General features: G+C 40.2%; 2 protein-coding genes across 2 annotated transcripts; one reads left to right on the forward strand and one right to left on the reverse strand.

Annotated features, from left to right (window-relative positions):
* Positions 1-1,207: 1,207 nt before the first annotated feature.
* Positions 1,208-9,672, forward strand: thoc1 (THO complex 1). Its single transcript, XM_068340466.1, has 21 exons — positions 1,208-1,293; positions 1,521-1,594; positions 1,703-1,763; positions 1,869-1,938; positions 4,184-4,302; positions 4,390-4,438; positions 4,540-4,635; positions 5,275-5,357; positions 5,440-5,513; positions 5,626-5,734; positions 5,822-5,956; positions 6,209-6,309; positions 6,403-6,469; positions 6,651-6,701; positions 6,815-6,885; positions 6,978-7,073; positions 7,165-7,230; positions 8,614-8,697; positions 8,785-8,932; positions 9,026-9,113; positions 9,260-9,672. The coding sequence occupies exons 1-21, from the start codon at positions 1,246-1,248 to the stop codon at positions 9,535-9,537; spliced, it is 1,968 nt and encodes a 655-aa protein (XP_068196567.1). The 5' UTR covers positions 1,208-1,245; the 3' UTR covers positions 9,538-9,672.
* Positions 9,673-9,708: 36 nt separating this feature from the next.
* Positions 9,709-17,215, reverse strand: usp14 (ubiquitin specific peptidase 14 (tRNA-guanine transglycosylase)). Its single transcript, XM_068340661.1, has 16 exons — positions 17,062-17,215; positions 16,136-16,281; positions 15,727-15,759; positions 15,527-15,631; positions 14,490-14,593; positions 14,301-14,359; positions 14,081-14,211; positions 13,512-13,592; positions 13,339-13,418; positions 13,049-13,163; positions 12,710-12,775; positions 12,520-12,612; positions 12,307-12,435; positions 11,561-11,621; positions 10,776-10,883; positions 9,709-10,661 (listed from the first exon to the last, which is right to left on the reverse strand). The coding sequence occupies exons 1-16, from the start codon at positions 17,075-17,077 to the stop codon at positions 10,516-10,518; spliced, it is 1,473 nt and encodes a 490-aa protein (XP_068196762.1). The 5' UTR covers positions 17,078-17,215; the 3' UTR covers positions 9,709-10,515.
* Between the last annotated feature and the right edge of the window lie 3,917 nt (positions 17,216-21,132).

Here is a 21,132-nt window from a genome sequence, read left to right on the forward strand (position 1 = left end):
TTGTTTATTTCAAGCGTCAGCTCAATGTCGTCAGGCTCAGTTAACTGCCAGCTATAAACACTTGTCAGATGGAGCAGAAGGTGAACCCCTACGAGCTACTTTGGAGGTCCTGACCTGTTAAACTGCTTGGTAAACACAGATAAGAAGGGGCTGCAGTATCCATTTAATCTGCGTTAAAGAAAGAGAATTAAATTATATGTAAATCAAAAGCCTTCATCCTTTCACCACAAAGCACAGACTGAGACTCAGTGACCCAATCCAGGGTACACTAGTTTTCTTTGGTGTAGTTAAATCTATGCTCCCTTCATGAATGTAAATACAACATACAAATTACTTAAATCATACTTGGAGAATGAAGAGTGACTAATGTTAAAAGGATTATAACGAAACCCATGAAAGAATAATCAGCCTACCTCATGTTTTTATTTATATGCTAATTTGCCAAAGGCACTGCAACACAACATTGTGATAAAACTGATATCCTGCACGTAAAGTTTTTAGCCAAAGCTAAAAACTTGGGGCCCCTGTCCCTGGTTAGGCTTTTCTACTTTTACTTTAATGAATGATGTCAGAGTGTAATGCACCACTGGTTCTAATGTCTTGTGTGACCTTGGTGAAGAATGAAAACCCATTAGAAACCCTGCTGCTCAGTAGTATGCCCATAACACATCAATGATTACACACACACACACACACACACACACACACACACACACACACACACACACACACACACACACACACACACACACACACACACACACACACACACACACACACACACGCAACAGCAGAGAAGTGCATGATACAACGCTTTGGATAGAAAAGTGTGCAACAATGCCACCCAAAGGTTGGTCCACAGAAAAGGCTCACTGCAGTTGCATGAAAACATACACCCACACACAGGGACACGATTCGACCTTCTCATGTTAGTACAGTATTTCAAATAATATTAACAATACGTGGCACCGATGTTTCTATACAGGCAAAATTTAATAAGTATTTACATAGTGATAGAGTGACGATGATTTTATTTTATTTTATTTTATTTTATTTTATTTTATTTTATTTTATTTTATTTTATTTTATTTTAGTTTAGTTTAGTTTAGTTTAGTTTAGTTTAAGTTTAGTTTAGTTAAACGATATTAGTATAGATAAGTATTTTCAGGGGATCCCTGAACGCATCACTCTGCTGACGAAACCAGAAGGACTTTTACGTCAGTTCCGGTTGTAAAAACCTTAAAGATGTCGCCGTCGCTGTTCAATTTTGTCGACGCTAAAGACAAATTTGTGGTGAGAAAACGCATATTTTCTCTACTTTATCAGATTCAGTTGAATTATATTCGGTTATTTAAGTCATACCTAGATGTTGAACTTGGTACCACAGGCTGCTGTTTTTGTTCTGTCAGTGTTCTCAGAGCACACATCGTTTAGCAGATGCATTCTAAGCTAACAAAAACGAAATCCAGTTGAATCATTTTCCATCATGAATGTTTTGTACTTCACTCACACACATACAGACTTCTGCTAAACACGCCCTAGCTGTTAAAACCGGCAAGCATTTGGTAAATGCTTTCAACCTCATCCACGGGAAGTAAGTAATGTTGATTTAGCCTCCATACATCTTATAAATACAGATCACTTTGGTTAAAAATACAATGTGAGTTGTTACAACTGTATTAATTCGTCGTGTTTGTTACAGCGAGGCAGAGAAGAAGACCACTCTTGACCAGGCTCTAAGGGGTGTTCTCGGTGATCAGATTGTAAGTGAATTTCTAGCCAACTGCTCTAAATTACTTAATTGGGTGAAGGCGTTATTGTTTGTGTGCTGTTTATCTAAATCTGATATTGTTGTGTTCGGTCTGCAGGTTGAGCAGAAGGCGAGCTGTGATGACTGCTTGTCTCTCATCTACCTGAGTATCGATGCAGTAACAGACGGTAGGCTGTACCTTTTGATTGGGAAAGTGACAATAAAGACCGTGATAATATAAGGTGTGCACTCTCCATTCTACTGCGTGATTATTGCCCTGATTATAAATTCAAGGAACATAAAAATGCCAATTATGCAGATTTTCTCTGTCAAAATAACAATCCTTAATTTGTCTCTTAGTAGTGTTTAATGATCATTTATTTATTTGTTTATTTGGTTATTTTTTTCGGACATGTTAATATAGCAGACTTCACACCTTCATCACATTTACAACATCAACAACAACATCTGAAAAAAAGGGCTTACGGGTAGAAGCCAATAGACTTGTGAAAGTCCCGTCCCCGGAAATCAACAAACATCTCTCTCATTAGAATATGTAATTAACAAACTCAGACATTAAAAGTTTTCTACCAGCTCATACATTGAATTTTGACAGACATTCATACCCTTATCCACTTCCAGATATTAGCTTTTTACCCTAGAGTATAACAATGTTTACATTTTTCCGAGGAACACAAAGTTTGTTAACATCATGGATAGTCAAAACAAGAAGCTGGCCTTGCCAGTGATCTCCTCAAGAATACAATGATCACCTTCACCTCTTTGAGCAGACAGTGTTTATACAAAAATTAACCGGTTTGTTGCAGACACCTTAATAGTTTTACATGGTATAAATATTGTCAAAAGATATCAATATGCTCTTTAAGGTCTCAAAGTTAATGTTATCCCGTGTTATCACAAATACATGTTTTTTTGTTTTGTTTTTTTATTGGGCTTTTTTTTGTTTTTTTGTTTTGTTCATTATGATGATGATGTTGATTTTTTTTAATCTGTTCCATTTAATACTTGACATGTCCAAATTGTAGAGCTTCCAATATTGAAGTGACTCCGTTGTATTGATGTTTGGCGTAGTAACAATTCTTGTACGTCTTTATTGCTCATATTTCACCAACTCCTCTGCACTCCTGATCACCATTGTTTTCATCTGGTCCAGAGAAAGCCCCTTTGTTTTGATGAAGATCCTGCAGTTGTTCGTCCAGGTGTTGTCCATCAGTCCGTTCTTCTTTAGTTGCCGAGCTTTTTTAGCAATATCAGCATTCTTTTTAGTAAGATTGTCATTAATGTAGACATTTTTTCCTTTAAGTTTGAAGCCTTGTTTCAGAAGAGCAATTTTGTGTTTACTATTGTTGAATTTTATCAGCAATGCAGGTGGTCTCCTACCTTCAGATGGTAATGGGTAACATGTCTCAATCTGGTCCGGATCTATAGGTATCTCCAGATCCCTCAGTTGAGAACTCACTTGTTGCTCCAGAGATTCGATGTCAGCGCTAGCCACAGCATTTCTGTAATTCCTCGGCTTAATTTCGATTCCAGTGATGATCACATCATTTATACGAATGCTTTGTTCCAAATCATCCATTCTTTTTTGTCCCTGTTCCAAGACAACAATTCTTCGGTCTTTGTCCTCCATGTCTTTCTGCATTTTCTTCATTTCGACCTTCATTTCTTCCAAGGCGTCTAGCACCGGTTTTAGCTTTTCTTCCAACTTTTTATCAAAGTCACTCCCCAACTTATCAAAGTTGCTCTTTAACTCACTCTTAATTCTTTCATAGAGACCATCTGGTCTTTAGTATCCTCCGATTTTCCTTTCCTTTCGTCATTTTGCAGAGAATAAGTGAGAGTCAGTCTGGGTATGAGTTAGAGAGATAGCGACATTTGAATTTATGAGTAACAAAAAAAGACAGATCTAACCATAAGCAAAATACATTTCTCAAGTGACACAACTGGAGAATACAAAATTTTACACAATCTGTACTTAGTGCTTCCGCCATCAGCACTGATTGCAATGATCTGCCTCCTCCACTGTAGCAGGTGGTTTACGCCAATCCAGAATTTGGGTGATTACACATGTCATACCAGGGTTCCTGTTGTTGTTCCTTTTCCCAGCAAATGCTGATCATGAGACATACTTGTGTAATGGTCATGATTCATTGCCCTTGTGACTCGTCTTCAAAATATTCCTGCTCTTGTGTACCAGTGGCAAGATTCTAGTTATGCTGCCTCAGCTGTGGTGCTTTTGCAGATTTCCAGGGCCAGATCAGTTGGATTTCAAATGAAAGCTGCATCATATGACTTTCTAAGTGTGTTTTCAGTCATAAGGGGTATTCTTAAATGTTTAGAGGAAGCTTTATAATCTTTCACCAACATTGTCACATTCAAGCTTCTCCACCTTGTTGTGTTCTCTTCATGTAGGAATCTGTTCTGCCACAACTCCTTTTGTCCTACTTGGAGACATACTTGACTGTCTCCCCCTTGACCAGTGTGACAAAATATTCTCATTCGTCGAGGAGAATGTGTCCACTTGGAAATCTGTAAGTAATCCACGATTTCTTAGTAAAGCCAGCTGAAGTATTTCTTCATCATATTGTAAAACATTTTACTCTTGTTGTCTTTTCTAGAACTCTTTCTATACTGCTGGGAAGAACTACTTGTTGAGGATGTGCAATGGTATATATAATATTTCTATCATCAGTGATGAACAACACCTGTATGTCTAAAGGTAATAACTAAAGGTAATAACTTATTATAATGCTTCTAAATCTGTGCAGATCTTTTAAGGAGGCTGTCCAAGTCTCAGAATACCGTATTCTGTGGACGCATCCAGCTTTTCTTAGCACGTCTCTTCCCCTTGTCTGAAAAATCAGGTAAGAATAGTGTTTGTGCATTATTTTATTGTTTCTTAAATACTCTGTTACTAAATATAAACTACAACACAGTCTTTGCAAGTAGTATTCCAAGTCAGAGAAATTCAGTAATCCTTCGCTCATTTGCACTTCAAGATGCACGGCTTCACTACATCGCGGATTTTTATTAGGCAGCCACGTGATTCGCGCATGCTATTGGCTGACAGGATCCGTGTGCACTTCCGTGAAACACAAAAGTGGTTTGTGTTTCACTATAAAAGTGTAGGAAAAGGTAATACAGATATATAAAGTGGTTTAATATCAGTATGGGGAGGGTCATAAACGTTTACATGACTGTATAATAATAAATAATAATGTATAATAATAAAATAGTTTGTCGCTATACCGTGGGATTTAGTTTTTCACAGGTGGTCCTGGATTAACGAGGGATTACTGTATGATCAAAACAGATATAGATTACTACTCTAAAATAAAAATTGATCAAGTGAATATTGAACATTTTTGAGAATTTTACAAATAAAAATCACATTTTCAATTCAAGTGAATTGCATTTTTCATATCCATCATCTAGAGATACATGAGATGAAAATAGTTTCACCTGTTTGCACACATTTCTTTTTTACCATGCATTTTCTCTAGGTCTCAATCTCCAGAGCCAGTTTAATTTGGACAATGTAACAGTGTTCAATAAAAACGAACAAGAAAGCACACTCGGCCAGAAGGTGAAGTATTGGCGCCTGATTCTCATTGTGATTTTAAAATGTTTTAGCAGTGTAATTATAATCAACGGTTCCATCTTTATAGCATGCAGAACAAAAGGAGGATGGCATGGAGGTGGAGGAAGGAGAAATGGAAGAGGAGGATGCTCCGGCACCATGGTATGTTGAGGTCATGTTCCCAGTAACAAAATGTGTGTTGTTTTTTTGTCTGTTTTTTAGTCTCATGCATCAAACTTAACATTGTAAAAACTACATCTAACTGTACTTTCAGTTCTATCCCGATCGACTACAACCTCTACAGGAAGTTCTGGACGCTGCAGGACTACTTCAGAAACCCTGTACAGTGTTACGATAAATTTTCTTGGATGACTTTCCTTAAGGTAAATCAACAGAGCATAAAAGCAAGGAGGTTTCACATCATTAACAATGATATGCTGTTAATTTAAATTCATCTTTGGTTCGCACAGTACTCTGATGAGACTTTGGCAGTATTCAAGAGCTACAAGTTGGACGACATGCAGGCCTCAAAGAGAAAGCTGGAGGACCTCAGAGCTTCTGGAGGAGAGCATGTTTACTTTGCCAAGTTTTTAACAAGCGAGAAGGTGCAAAAACTTTTTACTCCGGAATAATCAGAGGTTCACAGTTCTCAGTTTTGAGTCTGTTTAATGGGGTGAGATTTTCCTTTTGGGAAACACTGGCAAAAAGGGTCAAATCTAAAAACACACTATAGGTGTGTATAAATGTCTTCATTGCTGGCGTTCATGCTGAATATGTATTTGCTTTTAAGTATTTTAAGAATGATCGCCTATCTAGTGAGGAGTTGTAAATTACTCTTCTTTCCTCCTCATCTCCAGCTCATGGACCTGCAGCTCAGCGACAGTAATTTCAGACGGCACATTCTGCTGCAGTACCTCATCCTTTTCCAGTACCTAAAGGGTCAGGTCAAGTTTAAAAGGTGAAATATGTCTGTTCCAATATGCACCAACAAAAAGGTTGTTATTGCTGGTTGGCGGTTGCTCATGTTTTGTATTTATTTGTCATTGTACAGCTCCGGATGTGTTCTCAATGATGATCAGACTACGTGGATTGAAGAGACAACTCAACTGGTTTATCAGGTATGTTCTCAGTGACACAGACTGAGTATATATGCTGGTTGTTGGTGGCATCCATAAGTCATTTTTTATTCAACATGTTCTGTGTTATCAGCCTTCTTAATGCCTTCAGTTTGATTTTTTGCATTTGTATGACAATTCTAAATTTGCTTGGATTAAATTGACCTGTATTATCTGTGACTAGCTTTTAAGAGAGATCCCTCCTGATGGAGATAAGTTTGCTACTATGGTTGAGGTAAGTCATTCTCTGGGAATGCTGATGAATACATATATTATGTTTCATATGTCCGCTCCTGTTCAGATAAGAGTTTCATTGGAGCTCTCCACACATTTGACATCTTTTGACAGCATATCCTCACCACAGAGGAGAACTGGAATGGCTGGAAAAATGAAGGATGCCCAAGCTTTGTAAAAGAAAGGTATTGGGATTTGTTTTTACAATACAGGAATTTGGTGTGTGTGTATGTGTGTGATGAATTTCATTTTCTCCCAATTGTTTACTCTTTAACAGGGTAGTTGATGACAAACCCAAAAGACCCACCAGGAAAAGACAAGCACCAGAGGACTTCCTTGGAAAAGGGCCTGACCGCAAGATTTTTATGGGAAAGTATGTAAACTCACAGGTGCAAAATTTCTAACATGACACTAAAGAGGAATGAAGAGAGTTTTAATTTAAACTTTTGGTGTTTGTTTTTTAGTGATGAGTTGACTCGGCTGTGGAACCTGAACCACGACAACATGGATGCCTGTCAGTCAGAAGCTAGGTAAGGGTTTCGGAAATCTTCCTTCGACATTCACTTTAATTTTTTTTTTCAGACTTCCCTTTCCAATCACAATCTAAAGGAACTCAAGAATAAATGAGGAAAAAAGTCATTGGTATAGTTCAATATACAAAAAGGACCACACAGGCTCATGTAATACTTTCCAAAAAAGCGTCTTGATGATCCTCATGACTTATTGGAAAAATATTCTGTGGATTTAGGAAACAAGAGTGGAACTTTTTTGAAGGTGTGTTTCAAGTTACGGCTGGTGTAAAATTAACACTGCGTCCCATAAAAACAACATCGTAGCAGGTAAACAAGGTGGTGGTTTGATGGTCCGAAGCTGCTGAAGGACTGGGACGATTTGCTGTGATTTGATGTGAATATGAATTCTGCTATTGACCAGAAAATCTTAAGGAAGAATATCTGACCGTCAATTTATGACCTCATGCCCAAGCGCACTTGGGTTATGCAGCAGAACAATCATAGCTCCGAATGGGACAAAACAAAATAGAATTAAGATTTTGGAGTGGCTGAGACAAAGTCTGGACTTGGTTCCGACTGAGATGTTGTGGCATGACATTAAACAGGCAGTCCAAAAAAATTGTCCAAAGAGTAGGTCATATTCCTCCACAGTGAAATGAAAGGCTGCCAGTTCCGCCAAACATTTGATTGGGGTTGTTGCTGCCACAGCGGAACAAAATGGGTTATTAGTTTTAGGGGGAAGTTACTTTTTCAGATTGGGGATGTAAGTTTTGAGTAATTTCTGACCTTCGTTGAATGGGATGATCATTTAAAAGCTGCATTTTGTGTTCAGACCCAGATTTTGAAGTGCCAATCAGAGTTAGACATAGTTTTATGTTTGATCCTTGATTTGTTGCATGACTGAGTTGTATTTGAGCGACTCATAATGATGACAGTCTGCGTTAGAAATTTCTGATGAAGCAGAATTCATGTTTACCTCAATTACGATAAGTCACTATTGCAATGTCCTTTCCATTTACAGATAATGTGTCGCTCTGCGGAGCTTTGCAAGCTTTCAGACTTCAGCACTTCTGATTTTTTAACAATTTTTTCCGATTGTCTTACTAGTGAGGCCCAATCCCAACCCTCTTTTGAAAATGGTCTCTTTCAGTGATGATCTGATTGAACAAGGCTGGAAATAACAGGCCTGTGTGTCTAGTCCCACCAGTCAGTCCAGTTTGATCATTTTTTATGGATTTTTTTTTCTGAAGTCTAAGTCATTTGACTTTGGTATCATTTAAACATTTTCTTCTTATAAACATCACGGTTCCATTTTGTTTATTTGGGTTACCATTTATCCAAGTTTCTGAGACACAGACAAAATACTGTTAATTTCTTTAACATTTGACGTCTTTTATTCAGGGAATTCATGCCATCACTGGATGAATTCTTTGCAGAGGCCATTGAACAAGCTGACCCTGCGAACATGGTGGAAGATGAGTACAAGTAAGTTTTTAAAGTCAGTTTGCAAATCTATAAATAAACCTAGTGGAACAGTTTGCTTCATTCCAGGTTTTCTCTCTGTTATTGCAGGGTGGTGCGGAACCCAAACTATGGATGGCGTGCCCTGAGGCTGCTGTCCAGGCGGAGCCCACACTTCTTTCAACCAACTAACCAGAAGTTCAAGAGCCTGGCAGACTACTTGGACAGCATGGTTAGCAAACTGGCCAAAGAACTACCGGTGAGGATTTATTTAACTTTCTAATATAAAAAAACTGCATAATGGCATAAAACTGGATGCGTGTTGATCCTAACTCTCCTTCCATACATGTAGAAGGATATCCCCTCTGAAGAGATAAAGACAGGAGAGGATGACGACGACGACGACAACGGAGACAATCTCCTCAAAGACAGCAATGACAGTAAGTACCTTGTATTGTGCTATGTCCTTTTACTAAATTTCATCCACTGATTTAACATTGTCCCAGCTTGATGTGTGGTTTTAATTTATTGTGTTTAATTATTAAATCATCTTATCCTTCACAAAGTTTTTTTCCTCTTCCTCCAGGTCCAAGCATGCAAAGCAAGATGGTGACAAACCAGCAGATGGATGACGTAGCTGCCAAACTCGGTGCTCAGTGGAAGATTCTTGCGACTCATTTAGAGATGAAGGCTGCTGAGCTGCGAGAGATTGAAACTGACAGTGAAGATATCGACATGCAGGCTAAACTGCTGCTTGTCACCTGGCAAGACAGAGAGGGAACACAAGCTACTGTGGATAACCTGGTGATAGCTCTGAATGCTGCCGGCTTCTCCCAGATTGCAGACGGCCTCGCTGAGGCTTAAGTAGATCAGTCATTACCTTCATACCGTTGCAGCATGTTTTATCAAGAACAGCTGGAGACTGTTTTTGTATGAAATGTAAGCTGAAAGTTTTTTTCACTTTATGAAGTCCAATAAATGTTTTATAGAAGAAAAAAATCGAACTGTTCAATAATCCAATGCTCTCATTCTGGTATAATATTTTATTGTCACCACCTAAGAAAGCAATCAGTCAATAACTTATTACAGAGGTGATGGTTATGTCTTACACTTGTTTCAGGGTAATCAGGGAACCTGGAAGGACAAAGTGAGGCATTTTTTTTGAAAGGACAGATTGGAAATCAGTGTCTGCAAGAATATTCAATCGATTAGCCATCACAGTTAAACCTCAAATCTTCAACTGCATACAGTTCACAGAAAGGGCAGCCCGTTCTAAACCTGTTCCACGCAGTTCAAAAAAAAAAAAGCAATTAGTGAGATTTGGCAGAGAACCCATCAATGCATCTGAACAATTCCAGGAGATGATACAAGCCAAGCACTTCAGACCTGAGATTGAACCCAAATTTCCCAGAGGGCAACAAGTGAGCAAGGTCAAGTCTTAAGTATTGTGTAAATCTCCATAACACATCTCAGAAGATCTAGACAACAGTTTAGCTGGACAAGTTCAATGTACAAGTTCATTGACTAAAGAGAAATAGTTTGCTTTTATGATATGAGCACCTCATCATAGGCATAAAAATATACAATGTATACAAAACATTTAATGAAACCGCAGGGCTATATTTCAAAACCGCTTTCAAGCAGTCCACAGATTCCCTCTCATCTCCCTTCTCAAAGCCTGTGATGGTTGAATATCTGACATAATTTTTATTACAAGCATCTGGTTACAAAAAAATTAAGGTCATGAAATCAAAACACCAGTTTTACTGCACATGTAGGCAGAGTGCTTGGAAATTGCAATTTGTTTGGATGTTGTCTTTGTCTCCTAGAAATGTTCCACAGCTACTGTTCCTCTTCAAGTATTTCCAGTCGCCGGGGACCATACAGTAGAACATATGCTATATGCCAGTCTCCACCTCCAGACAGTCGTAAGATATCCTCTGGAGACACCACACTGACTTTATCATCATCGAACTTGAACCACTCATCTATCAGAGGCACACATCACAAGAAAGAGAGGAAAACATCAGGTTCCTGAACATCTGTAACCATAGAATTGCTTTCATCTACATTAACACTCATGATAAAACCCCCATGATTACCTTCTTTCCTCTTCACCCATCCCACATAGTGACCTGATGAGCTGGAGCGACCTTGGTGAGTCAGAACGGCCTGCAGGTCATAGTAGCCACTGTTATTGGAACCGATATCTGAAGGAGAAACACAGTTAATTTTACATAATAATTGACTAAATTTCAGAGTGGTATGGCCGTTCTGTGTATGACATGATTTCTAATACAGTATTAGGAAAACTGACATTGCATTGCGGAGATTTTAACCCTCTACAGACGTGACATTTAGCTGTGCCCTTAAGAGTCAGTCCACAATGGCAGGAAATGAGCCCAGTAAGACAGCGGTAACTGTGGGTTCAGAGGTAAATGCTAAAACAGACAATCTGATCATAGAAACATCGTCATTCGAAGCTGAAATGTGTATATCCATTGGTGTATTTTCATAAAGGATGCGCCAATATTTATAAAAAATGAAACTCACTTTATTATCCACCTGAGTACCTGAAAAGGCACAGACAAAGCTACACTTTGTATGAAAAGTATCTGGTATTTCTATATAGACTGGTGCACTGCAGGAATGACAGACTGAATGCTCCCGAATAGACCTACAGTCAAGGATTTGCGGCTGTGATTGGCTAAGAACAGATCAGGTGGATTGGAAATGTGAATGTGTGGGGAACCACATGCAAAGAGGGTCAGATCTTCATTTGAGCGAATGACTGTACTATGAAGAGATGCTGCTGATGTGCTTAGAGAGTTGATTCCCCAACTAAAAAATGGAAAAAAAAAGGTGCGTGTGTTGTGTCCTCACATACCATCAGGGAATGAGAAGGGCTCATGCTTCACCTCTTTTGCAGCACCTGGTTTCTTCATCAACTAATAGAAAAAAGCAAAAAAAAAAGCAGAGATGCTGAACAGAATAGGTAATTGCACTGTGTAGTTCAAGTGGATACTGCTCTGCTATCAATTCACAACAGGCCAGAAAGGCAACAAAAACTACACCGTCACTGAGGGAAGTTGTAGCATCTGCAATTCAATTCAATTAACTCAATTTGTTGAGTTGTCATGCTGACTTTCCACAAGGATTTTTTAAATTCAGTATAAACAATGACAACAATGCAGTCAGAGACTGCAACATCCCGCGACACCCTGAATTTTGACCTACTTGCATATGTCAAAAATCAAAGCTACAGTAGTCCTCTGAACTACTTTCATTGGTCTTACTCACACTGGCCTTCTCCCTCGCCTTTCTATCTTATCCAATTCCTGAGTAGAGTAGGACTTAATTCATCGTGTACAAAAGTAAAAATTTGACCTTGACTTAGTTTTCTCAAGGTCAAGGTCATCATCTCATTTTCATCCCCTGTGCCGCCCGAGTAATGTGCTTTTTGTTTCATCTTTCTATCTGGAATGGTTGTGAAGATATGTGGTGGACAAAGACGGACGGACGGATAAATGGACGACACACAAACGCTGACAATTACAATACATCACTGCTTTGAAGCGGGATGTAAAAAAATGTTTCATTCAGTTTGGCATTTGTCCAGTAGATCTGCCTTACTTTTTGTTGCTGTTTCTCTAGCTTCTTGTCCTCAACCTCCTTAAATTTAGATCTGAGCGGAAGCATTTTCTCCTGGAGTTCAGGAGTACACAGCTCATAGACATCCAGCATCAGAGGGAACTTGACATCCTATAAAAGACAAGACCTTAATTTTAAACCTCTTGCCAAATGATCAGTTATAAGGATACCTATTATATGTGACTGGATACAAACCTTGAGAACTTTTGCGTTGACAGACTCCTTCTCCTTATAGAAAAATCGCACCATTTGAACAGTCAAGTAGGCAGGGATCCGGCTGAGTTTTGACTAGAAGTTAAAAAGGAGGGATGCGGATGGTAACTGTATTTCAAACATAACAACAGGCATTAATAACGTTCATTTAACAGGATAAGGCTAAACTTACCGATTTTGTATAAAGGGCATTTCTTTCCAAGGATGTAGACATTTTTGTGATATCTTCCTGCAGTCTCTGGAGAGAAAATTGGCAAAAACATGACGTGATTCATGTTACCTTGGAGACAAACAGACTATGTACCAGTTTCATCCTTACAGGGTGTCTTAATATGTTTTTAACTCTGGCTCAACCTGAACAAACACAAAACCTTAATTTTAATTATCCAGGTTACTCAAAGCACCTCTAAATTATAAAACTTCTCTAGCCAGAAAAATCTGGCCTTTATTTCAAATAAAAAAATAAAATTAAAAAAAAGACAGTTTTACTGTTTCAGATGCTGACACATACCAGCCTCAATCCTGTTGCAAGGTATTTGACTTCTTGGTTGATGAAGCAGCTGAGCTGAAGCTGGCTTTCTTTGCCTTTGATTGGCTCCTCTTCCTCAGACTCTGTACATTTCATGCTGAAAAGCAGGGTTAAGAAAAAAAGCCAACGAAGAAATGTCACAAAGCTGGGAGACCTTTGCTGGGTTCTCACTTCACCACACAACTGTGTCACTACACACATTCAGAGTGAAACCCGACTGAACTAGCATGAGCTAAAATACTTAAGATAACATCGGCACACAGCAAGGATACGTAGTTTCAAATTCTACACCAAAATACTGGTCAATGAAGTTCTTTGTTGTAGCAGAGGCAGCGCCGCTCTCTGAGTCTGTCTATGGATTGAAAGACAAAATAGAAGAATGTAAGACATTACTCAATTGTCCTTAATTATTAACTACACATCCATCCTAATAAAATGTTCTCACCTCCATGGGAGTCTCCGGCTGTTGTGGTTCCAATTTTTGTTGAAGAACTCTCATCATCTGGAGCCAGCACTCGTTGGCATCCTGAAGAAAAAAAAACACAAGTAAATAGCATTGTGTTCTTCTCCCCCTTTCGGATTTTCCCTTCAGGGGTCACCACAGCGAATCAGTTGCTTCTATCTAACCCTGTCTTCTTCATCCTCTTGTCTCACACCAACTACCTTCATGTCCTCTTTCAAGAACAGACGTTACAATTCAGCTGAGAATCCTCATCCAATTTCAGGTTTTATTTAATGCTTCTGAAACAACTGATGTTAAAGATATGAATTATGTGGATGTGATTTCCACTGAAGAGATTTCCTTCTGAAGCACTGTGCGCTCTCCTGCACTTATAAATTAAAATGTATTTCCCTTTGTGTTGAGAGTGTGATTACAAGCTGAGGCACAGCTGTGGCGGTTAATTACATCCCACTTCTAAGCGGTGATGTATTGTAATAGTCAGTGTTCATTCGTTCGTCCGCAGTCTGTGACTGCCTTGGTTCTTGTTATGTAACTGTAAGTGAGTTTCTCACCTGCTGAAGGTACTGACCCTGGTCGCCCTTCTCAGCAAATTGTGGAAAGGCCATGTGAAGGAATTGCAGCAAAATAATGGGTGGGAGGCTTGATGAAGTCTTGTCCATGGTTTCATACAAGTCACGAAGGGCTGATGACACATAAAAAAAAACATCTTAATTTTCTATTAATTTATTGTGCTGAGACGTCCTTACCTGGACATTAATCTATGCCTCATACCAGCTGTGATGTATTGTGATGATGCATTTGCCCCTGATGATCTCAGAGCACCTGAATACCTAAAGGGAGACAGATGTTTCAACTAGAGCAGAGCCACAAAAATCAAACACGCTAACAATTTCAAAACAGCATGCCATCTGCGTCTCATGTCTTATGAAGGATTTCTGCATGAAATAATAGAAAACCAACCTTCTGAGAGCAGATTTGAGTTCTGGCACAGAGCGTAGACATTGAACTGTTGCATTCATGTAACAGGTGTTACCCAAGTTCGTCAGCCCACATGGCAACTCCATCTAAACAAAAAGAACAGAATACATTCCACTGAGTTAATTCATCCTGGTAGTTCCTGTAAAATTTTAATTTTAATGCAGACAGATGTTTTGATGGGGATGTAAAATTATCTATTAATCCCATCCACATTAGGTAATATAGATGTCAGTCCTTAACCACATGTGGAAAACTATGAAGACATGATTTGCAAAGCATGCAGTTTGATGCCAGTATCTTTGTTATACAGTGTGTCCTCAAGCATTTGTGCATCAACGCTCGCTACTTCACCTCATCGCCGATTTTTGGTAGGCAGTCACGTGATACCGTATGCACATTCTATTGGCTGACAGTGTCCGGAAGTGCGCTCCGTTCCGTGAATCTCGGACTTACGTCACACAAAAGTGCTTTAAACAGTCCATCAGAGTGTGGGAAAAGGTAATACAGATAGAAGGTGGTTTAATATCAGTGTGGGGAGGGTTCATAAACATTTAAATTACCGTGAATAATGGGATAAATAGTTCACCACTCTGTCGCGGAATTAGTTAATCGCGTGTGGTTCCTGGAACGCATTAACAGCGAGGAACAAGGGCACATTGTACTTCTAAGTTCAATTTGATTTTTCATTTTTAATTTCATGATATGTTAAAATAGTGTTTTTAAATAACTCTATTCAATTACTGTTTCAGTTACACCCATTCTGCATGATATATTTATGTTTGTGCCAATAAACTAGTGACATTGTCAGAGATAATAATCAGTTGCACTTTTCCTGTTGCAGAAGGAATCAACACCATGAGATTATTATTTTCAGAAACTGACTTATACGGTATGCTTATTAAGTTCTCTACTTGATGAACATCACATTGAGAGACAAAAATTAATTGACCACAGCAGTGCAGAAAATGGCAATCAGCAATATTTTCTCAGCCATACTGGTAATTTTCAGGCTTACTCACTGCTGAGGCAAGCTGCTCCTCGCTCATGTCCTCCACAAACATGGGCCGGACCGCAGGTTCCTCAGGAAGGGCCTCAGCTGAGCCCATCATAAGCAGAGTCATGCCCTACAAATACAACACAAACATTTCTTACAGAATGATTTTGTTGGTTTTGTGGGAAAAATCGTTGAAATGTATTCCAGTAAAGCTTCGATACTCACATTTTTCAGTTTGATGTTCCCCCACTCATCATCCTGAAATAAGGACAAGACATTGATTAACTTACGTCGACTAACAAGCTACACAGAGAGACCTGTTGTGTTTTCAATTCTCAATTTCAGATAGAAAAAATTTAATCAAACTCTTGACTTCTTTTCATCACAGCAAGAGAGTGAATGTATGTAAGTATGGTGCATGTATGGTCACTGGTGTGTTATAATGCTCCGAAAAAAGATCTCTAATAAGTTATGGGTGGACCCATTCGTTATAAGTGGTTTAATAGTAAAAAGGTCTTTTAATGAGATTTGTTGACAACAATATCGCCTTATATTTTATAATCAGAAAAAAAAACCCCAACCACCTTGCATCATTTATCACATACACCTCAGAACTAGATGCCTGTATCCATACCTTGAGAGTGCCTCCCTTCACCATGACCTTCTGTCTATCTGGCTGAACTCCTGTCAGTGCAAAGAGTTGGGCTTTGAAAACCATAGGCGGTTCCTCGGTGTTCAGCTCTACGGCATCGAACTTCTCTTTGCCCCATTTCACATTAACTGCAAAAATACAGTAGATTGGTAAAACCTCAGTGAAAGTAAACATTACAACTTTGGTGAATTATCTCCATTTCTGACTAAGCATCAAGCAAATATTGCACCCATCAACCCGACTATCGAGCTATACTTGAGTTCCCAAGTCGTGAGTCAAAACATAACTGGACATTTTCAATAATCCATGCCTGTAATTTGGTGTTAAAATGCTCCATATGGAACATTATTGGTCACCTACAAACAAAAAGCTTACACAGTGTGCATTCATGATTTGGCTAACCTGAGGAGCAAGGCTACATGTGAGAACTGAACGTTTCCTGCTAATAGCATTTTAAATATGTGCATGAATTAAAATAGCTAAAATAAACCTAACGTGGTCCCACTGTGCTAAGAAACACGGCTTTGAATAACTGATCAAAACACAGACTCAACCTTAGTCATTTAGCTAACGTAGCTATTCACTCGCTTCTCAGTTTTCCATTAGCGAAGTAAGCTTCACCCAACAACTTGTAAACTCTACCAAATCCTTATCGTGACTAAAGCAGTGTAGCTCTTTTAGGTCTTCTAATGTCTAAAATGTCTTCGTAGAAAAACTCTACCAGTGGCCTAACGAAGTTCAGACACTGACAACTACTGTTAGCATGGTAAATGCAAATCATGCTAAAGCTAGCTAAGCTAACAGGCTAAATGTAATTTACGTTGGGGCTCAAACACACGTGTAAGAGTTCGTGATTTTACTCCATTCTCAATTGCAGTTAATTTTAATATATTTAAGTCAAATCATACCTGTAAACACCGGCATATTTGGCAAACGTATACCTCCTTAACGCCTTCTTTTTTTGTATTTCGTTCCACTGGGGCGCGAATGAAGAGTTGGCTAGTTCCGAGTCAGAACTTCATTCAAACGGAATGACGCTGCAACAACATGCTGGGAAGTTATCGATGCGTTCCGAGATCTACTAGCCAACCTGCTGCTTCCTACGAGTACACACACCCTAGTGGTCTACGTAGACAGCAAGTCCACCGTCTTCCCAATAGTGTATTACCATTGCTGTCGTTTCTCTCCTTTATTACGTATTAGCTACTGATGTGCCGATGGAGCTTCATGAAGCTTTGAAGCCTTTCATCCAGTTGGTCATTCCAGCTCTAAGCTTCTTGAGGTTTTATTTGCTGTAGGACATCTACTGTGATGAAAAAATATGTACATACATATATGTGTGTATGTATAAATGTGTGTATATATATACTGTGTGTATGTATGTATATATATATATATATATATATATATATATATATATATATATATATATGTGTGTGTGTGTGTGTGTGTGTGTGTGTGTGTGTGTGTGTGTGTATATGTATATATATACATACATATATACAGTATATATATACAGTATATACACACACATATATATATACAGTTTATACACACACACACACACACACATATATATATATATATATATATATATATATATATATATATACATACAGTACATACATACAGTCAGGTCCATAAATATTGGGACATCAACACTATTTTAATCTTTTTGGCCTTGTACACCACCACCATGGATTTGAAATGACTCAAAGAGGACATCCTTTAAGTGCAGACTTACAGCTTTAATTTGAGGGTATTTGCATCCAAATCAATCAGGTTAACGGTGTAGGATTTACAACAGTTTCTACATGTGCCTCCCACTTTTTGTTCTTCTTTTCCTTTCGGCTTTTCCCTTCAGGGGTCTCCACAGCGAATCAGTTGCCTCCATCTAACCCTGTCTTCTGCGTCCTCTTCTCTCACACCAACTACCTTCATGTCCTCTTTCACTACATCCATAAACCTCCTCTTTGGTCTTCCTCTAGGCCTCCTGCCTAGCAGTTCAAAACTCAGCATCCTTCTACCAATATATTCACTATCTCTCCTCTGGACATGTCCAAGCCATCTCAGTCTGGCCTCTCTGACTTTATCTCCAAAATCTCTAACATGTGCTGTGCCTCTGATGTACTCATTCCTGATCCTATCCATCCTGGTCACTCCCAAAGAGAACCTCAGCATCTTCATCTCTGCTACTCCAGCTCTGCCTCCTGTCTTTTTCTCAGTGACACTGTGAAACAACATCGCTGGTCTCACCAGTTTTGTACATCTTAGTACATCCTTTCATTTAAGCTGAAACTCTTCTATCACACCTGACACTTTTCTCCATCCGTTCCATCCTGCCTGTACACGCTTCTTCACCTCTTTTCCACACTCTCTATTGCTCTGGACTGTTGACCCTAAGTACTTAAAATCCTCCACCTTCTTGATCTCTTCTCCCTGTAACCTCATTCTTCCACTTGGGTCCCTCTCATTCACACACATGTACTCTGTCTTACTGAGGCTAACCTTCATTCCTCTCCTTTCCAGGACAAACATCCACCTCTCTAGCTTCTCATCCACCTGTTCCCTGCTCTCACTGCAGATCACAATTCATTCATCTTCTAACCAGCTTAATCCGCTAACGCAGGTCGAGGGGGAGCCGGTGCCTATCCCGGCAGTCTCAGGGCGTGAGGCGGGGGACACTCCGGGCACGACGCCAGTGTACCGTGGAGCCACATAGAAACAATCATTCACACACACACACACACACACACACACACACACACACACACACACACACACACACACACACACACACACACACACACACACACACACACACACACACACACACACACACACACACATCACTCCTACAGTCAATTTGGGACCGGCCAATCAACCTGGAGTGCATGCTTTTGGAGGTGGGAAGAAGCCGGAGAACCCGGAGAGAACCCACGCAGACCACAATGTCATCTGCAAACATCATAGTCCATGGAGAGTCCTGTCTAACTTCGTCTGTCAGCCTATCCATCACCATTACTAACAAGAAGGGGCTCAGAGCTGATCTGTGATGCAGTCCCACCTCCACCTTGAACTCCTCTGTCACACCTACAGCACACCTCACCATTGTCTTACAGTCCTCATACATGCCCTGCACCCTTCTAACAAACTTCTCTACTACTCCAGACTTCCTCATACAATACCACAATTCCACTTTGGGCACCCTGTCATAAGCTTTCTCCAGATCTACAAAAACATAATGCAGCTCCGTTTGGCCTTCTCTGTACTTCTCTATCAACATCCTAAAAGCAAATACTGCATCTGTAGTACTCTTTTTTGGCATGAAACCATACTGCTGCTCACAAATGCTCACTTCTGCCCTTAGCCTAGCTTCCACTACTCTTTCCCATAACTTCATTGTAAGGCTCATCTGCTTTATTCCTCTGTAGTTGCCACAACTCTGCAAATCTCCTTTGTTCTTAAAAATGGGCAGCAGCACACTTCTCCATTCCTCAGGCATCTTCTCACTACCAAATCCTGTTGAATAACCCAGTCAGAAACTCTACTGCCACCTCTCCTAGATACTTCCAAACCTCTACAGGTATATCATCAGGACCGACTGCCTTCATCCTCTTCAATGCTCTTCTCACTTCATCCTGACTAATCCTTGCTACTTCCTGGTCCACAACAGCCACCATGCTAGTCTTTGTTCTGATTTTCTACGTTCATCAACTCTTCAAAGTACTCTTTCCATCTTCCCATCACACTAATGGCCCCTGTCAACACACTTTCATCCCTATCCTTAATCACCCTAACCTGCTGCACGTCCTTCTCATCTGTCTCTCTCTTGCCAACCTGTATAGATCAGTGTCTCCCTCCTTACTGTACAACCTAGGATACAAGTCATCAGACGTCCCTTGTTTGGCCTTTGGTACCTCTACTTTCACCTTACACTGCCTCTCCCTGTACTCCTGTCTTCTCTCCTCAGTCCTCTCAGTGTCCCACTTCTTCTTAACTAAACTGGGAGCTGGAGCTTATCCCTGCTGGGATAAGCTCCAGCTCCCAGTGACCCGCTACAGTGGATACAGCGGCAGAAAATGGATGGATGTATATGAGCTAGACTCTTTGTCCGGGGATTGGGTTATCGAGCCCCATGCTGATGACTGCCACCCAATCCAAACTGCACTCGTCCCCTATGGTGTCCTCGGCGGATGGGGAGTCCACTGGAGGTTGGGCCCACGTCAGCCCGGCGTGCCCTGTGGGCAGAGGCCCAGCCACCAGGCGCTCGCATACAAGCCCCAACCCCAGGCCTGACTCCAGTGTGGGGCCCTGGTCGCACCAAACCGGGGACGTCACAGTCCTTAGCCCTTGGTATCCTCAGCATCGCTGCTCCTCCACTTCCAGCAGAGCCAGCTGAGGTGGCTCGGGCATGTGTTCCAGATGCCTCCTGGACGCTTCCCTGGGGAAGTGTTCCGGGCATGTCCTATTGGGAGGAAACCTCGGGGAAGACCTAGGACACGCTGGAGAGACTGTTTCTTGGCTAGCCTGGGAACGCCTTGGGATCCCCCCCAGAGGAGCTGGAAGAGGTGTCTGGGAAATATGGGCATCCCTCCTGAGACTGTTGCCCCCGCGACTCGGCCCCAGATAAGCGGTTGAAGAATGATTGATGGACAGATATGGAAATGATCATTTACAGTGAGGCAAGGGTGGTTGAGGTATGGCCAATGACACATTTAAGGGACAGATCATTGGTTTTTATTTAAAAACCTCTTTCCAAACGATCTCCAACTTTACCCAGACTCTCACTGAGCAACTCTCTATCAAACAACCACATTTTGAATGAAGGGGTTTATTGTCTATCAGTGACAACATAGATAGATACTTTAATAATCCCGCAGGAAATAGCCGGGTAGAATCCATACCACTTCCTGAATCAGTCACGTGGTATCAGCCGGGATGCAAGGCTTCGGACGTCATCATCATATGGAACGTCA

This window comes from Antennarius striatus, chromosome 18 (genome assembly GCF_040054535.1).
Source record: "Antennarius striatus isolate MH-2024 chromosome 18, ASM4005453v1, whole genome shotgun sequence".
NCBI lineage: Eukaryota > Metazoa > Chordata > Actinopteri > Lophiiformes > Antennariidae > Antennarius > Antennarius striatus.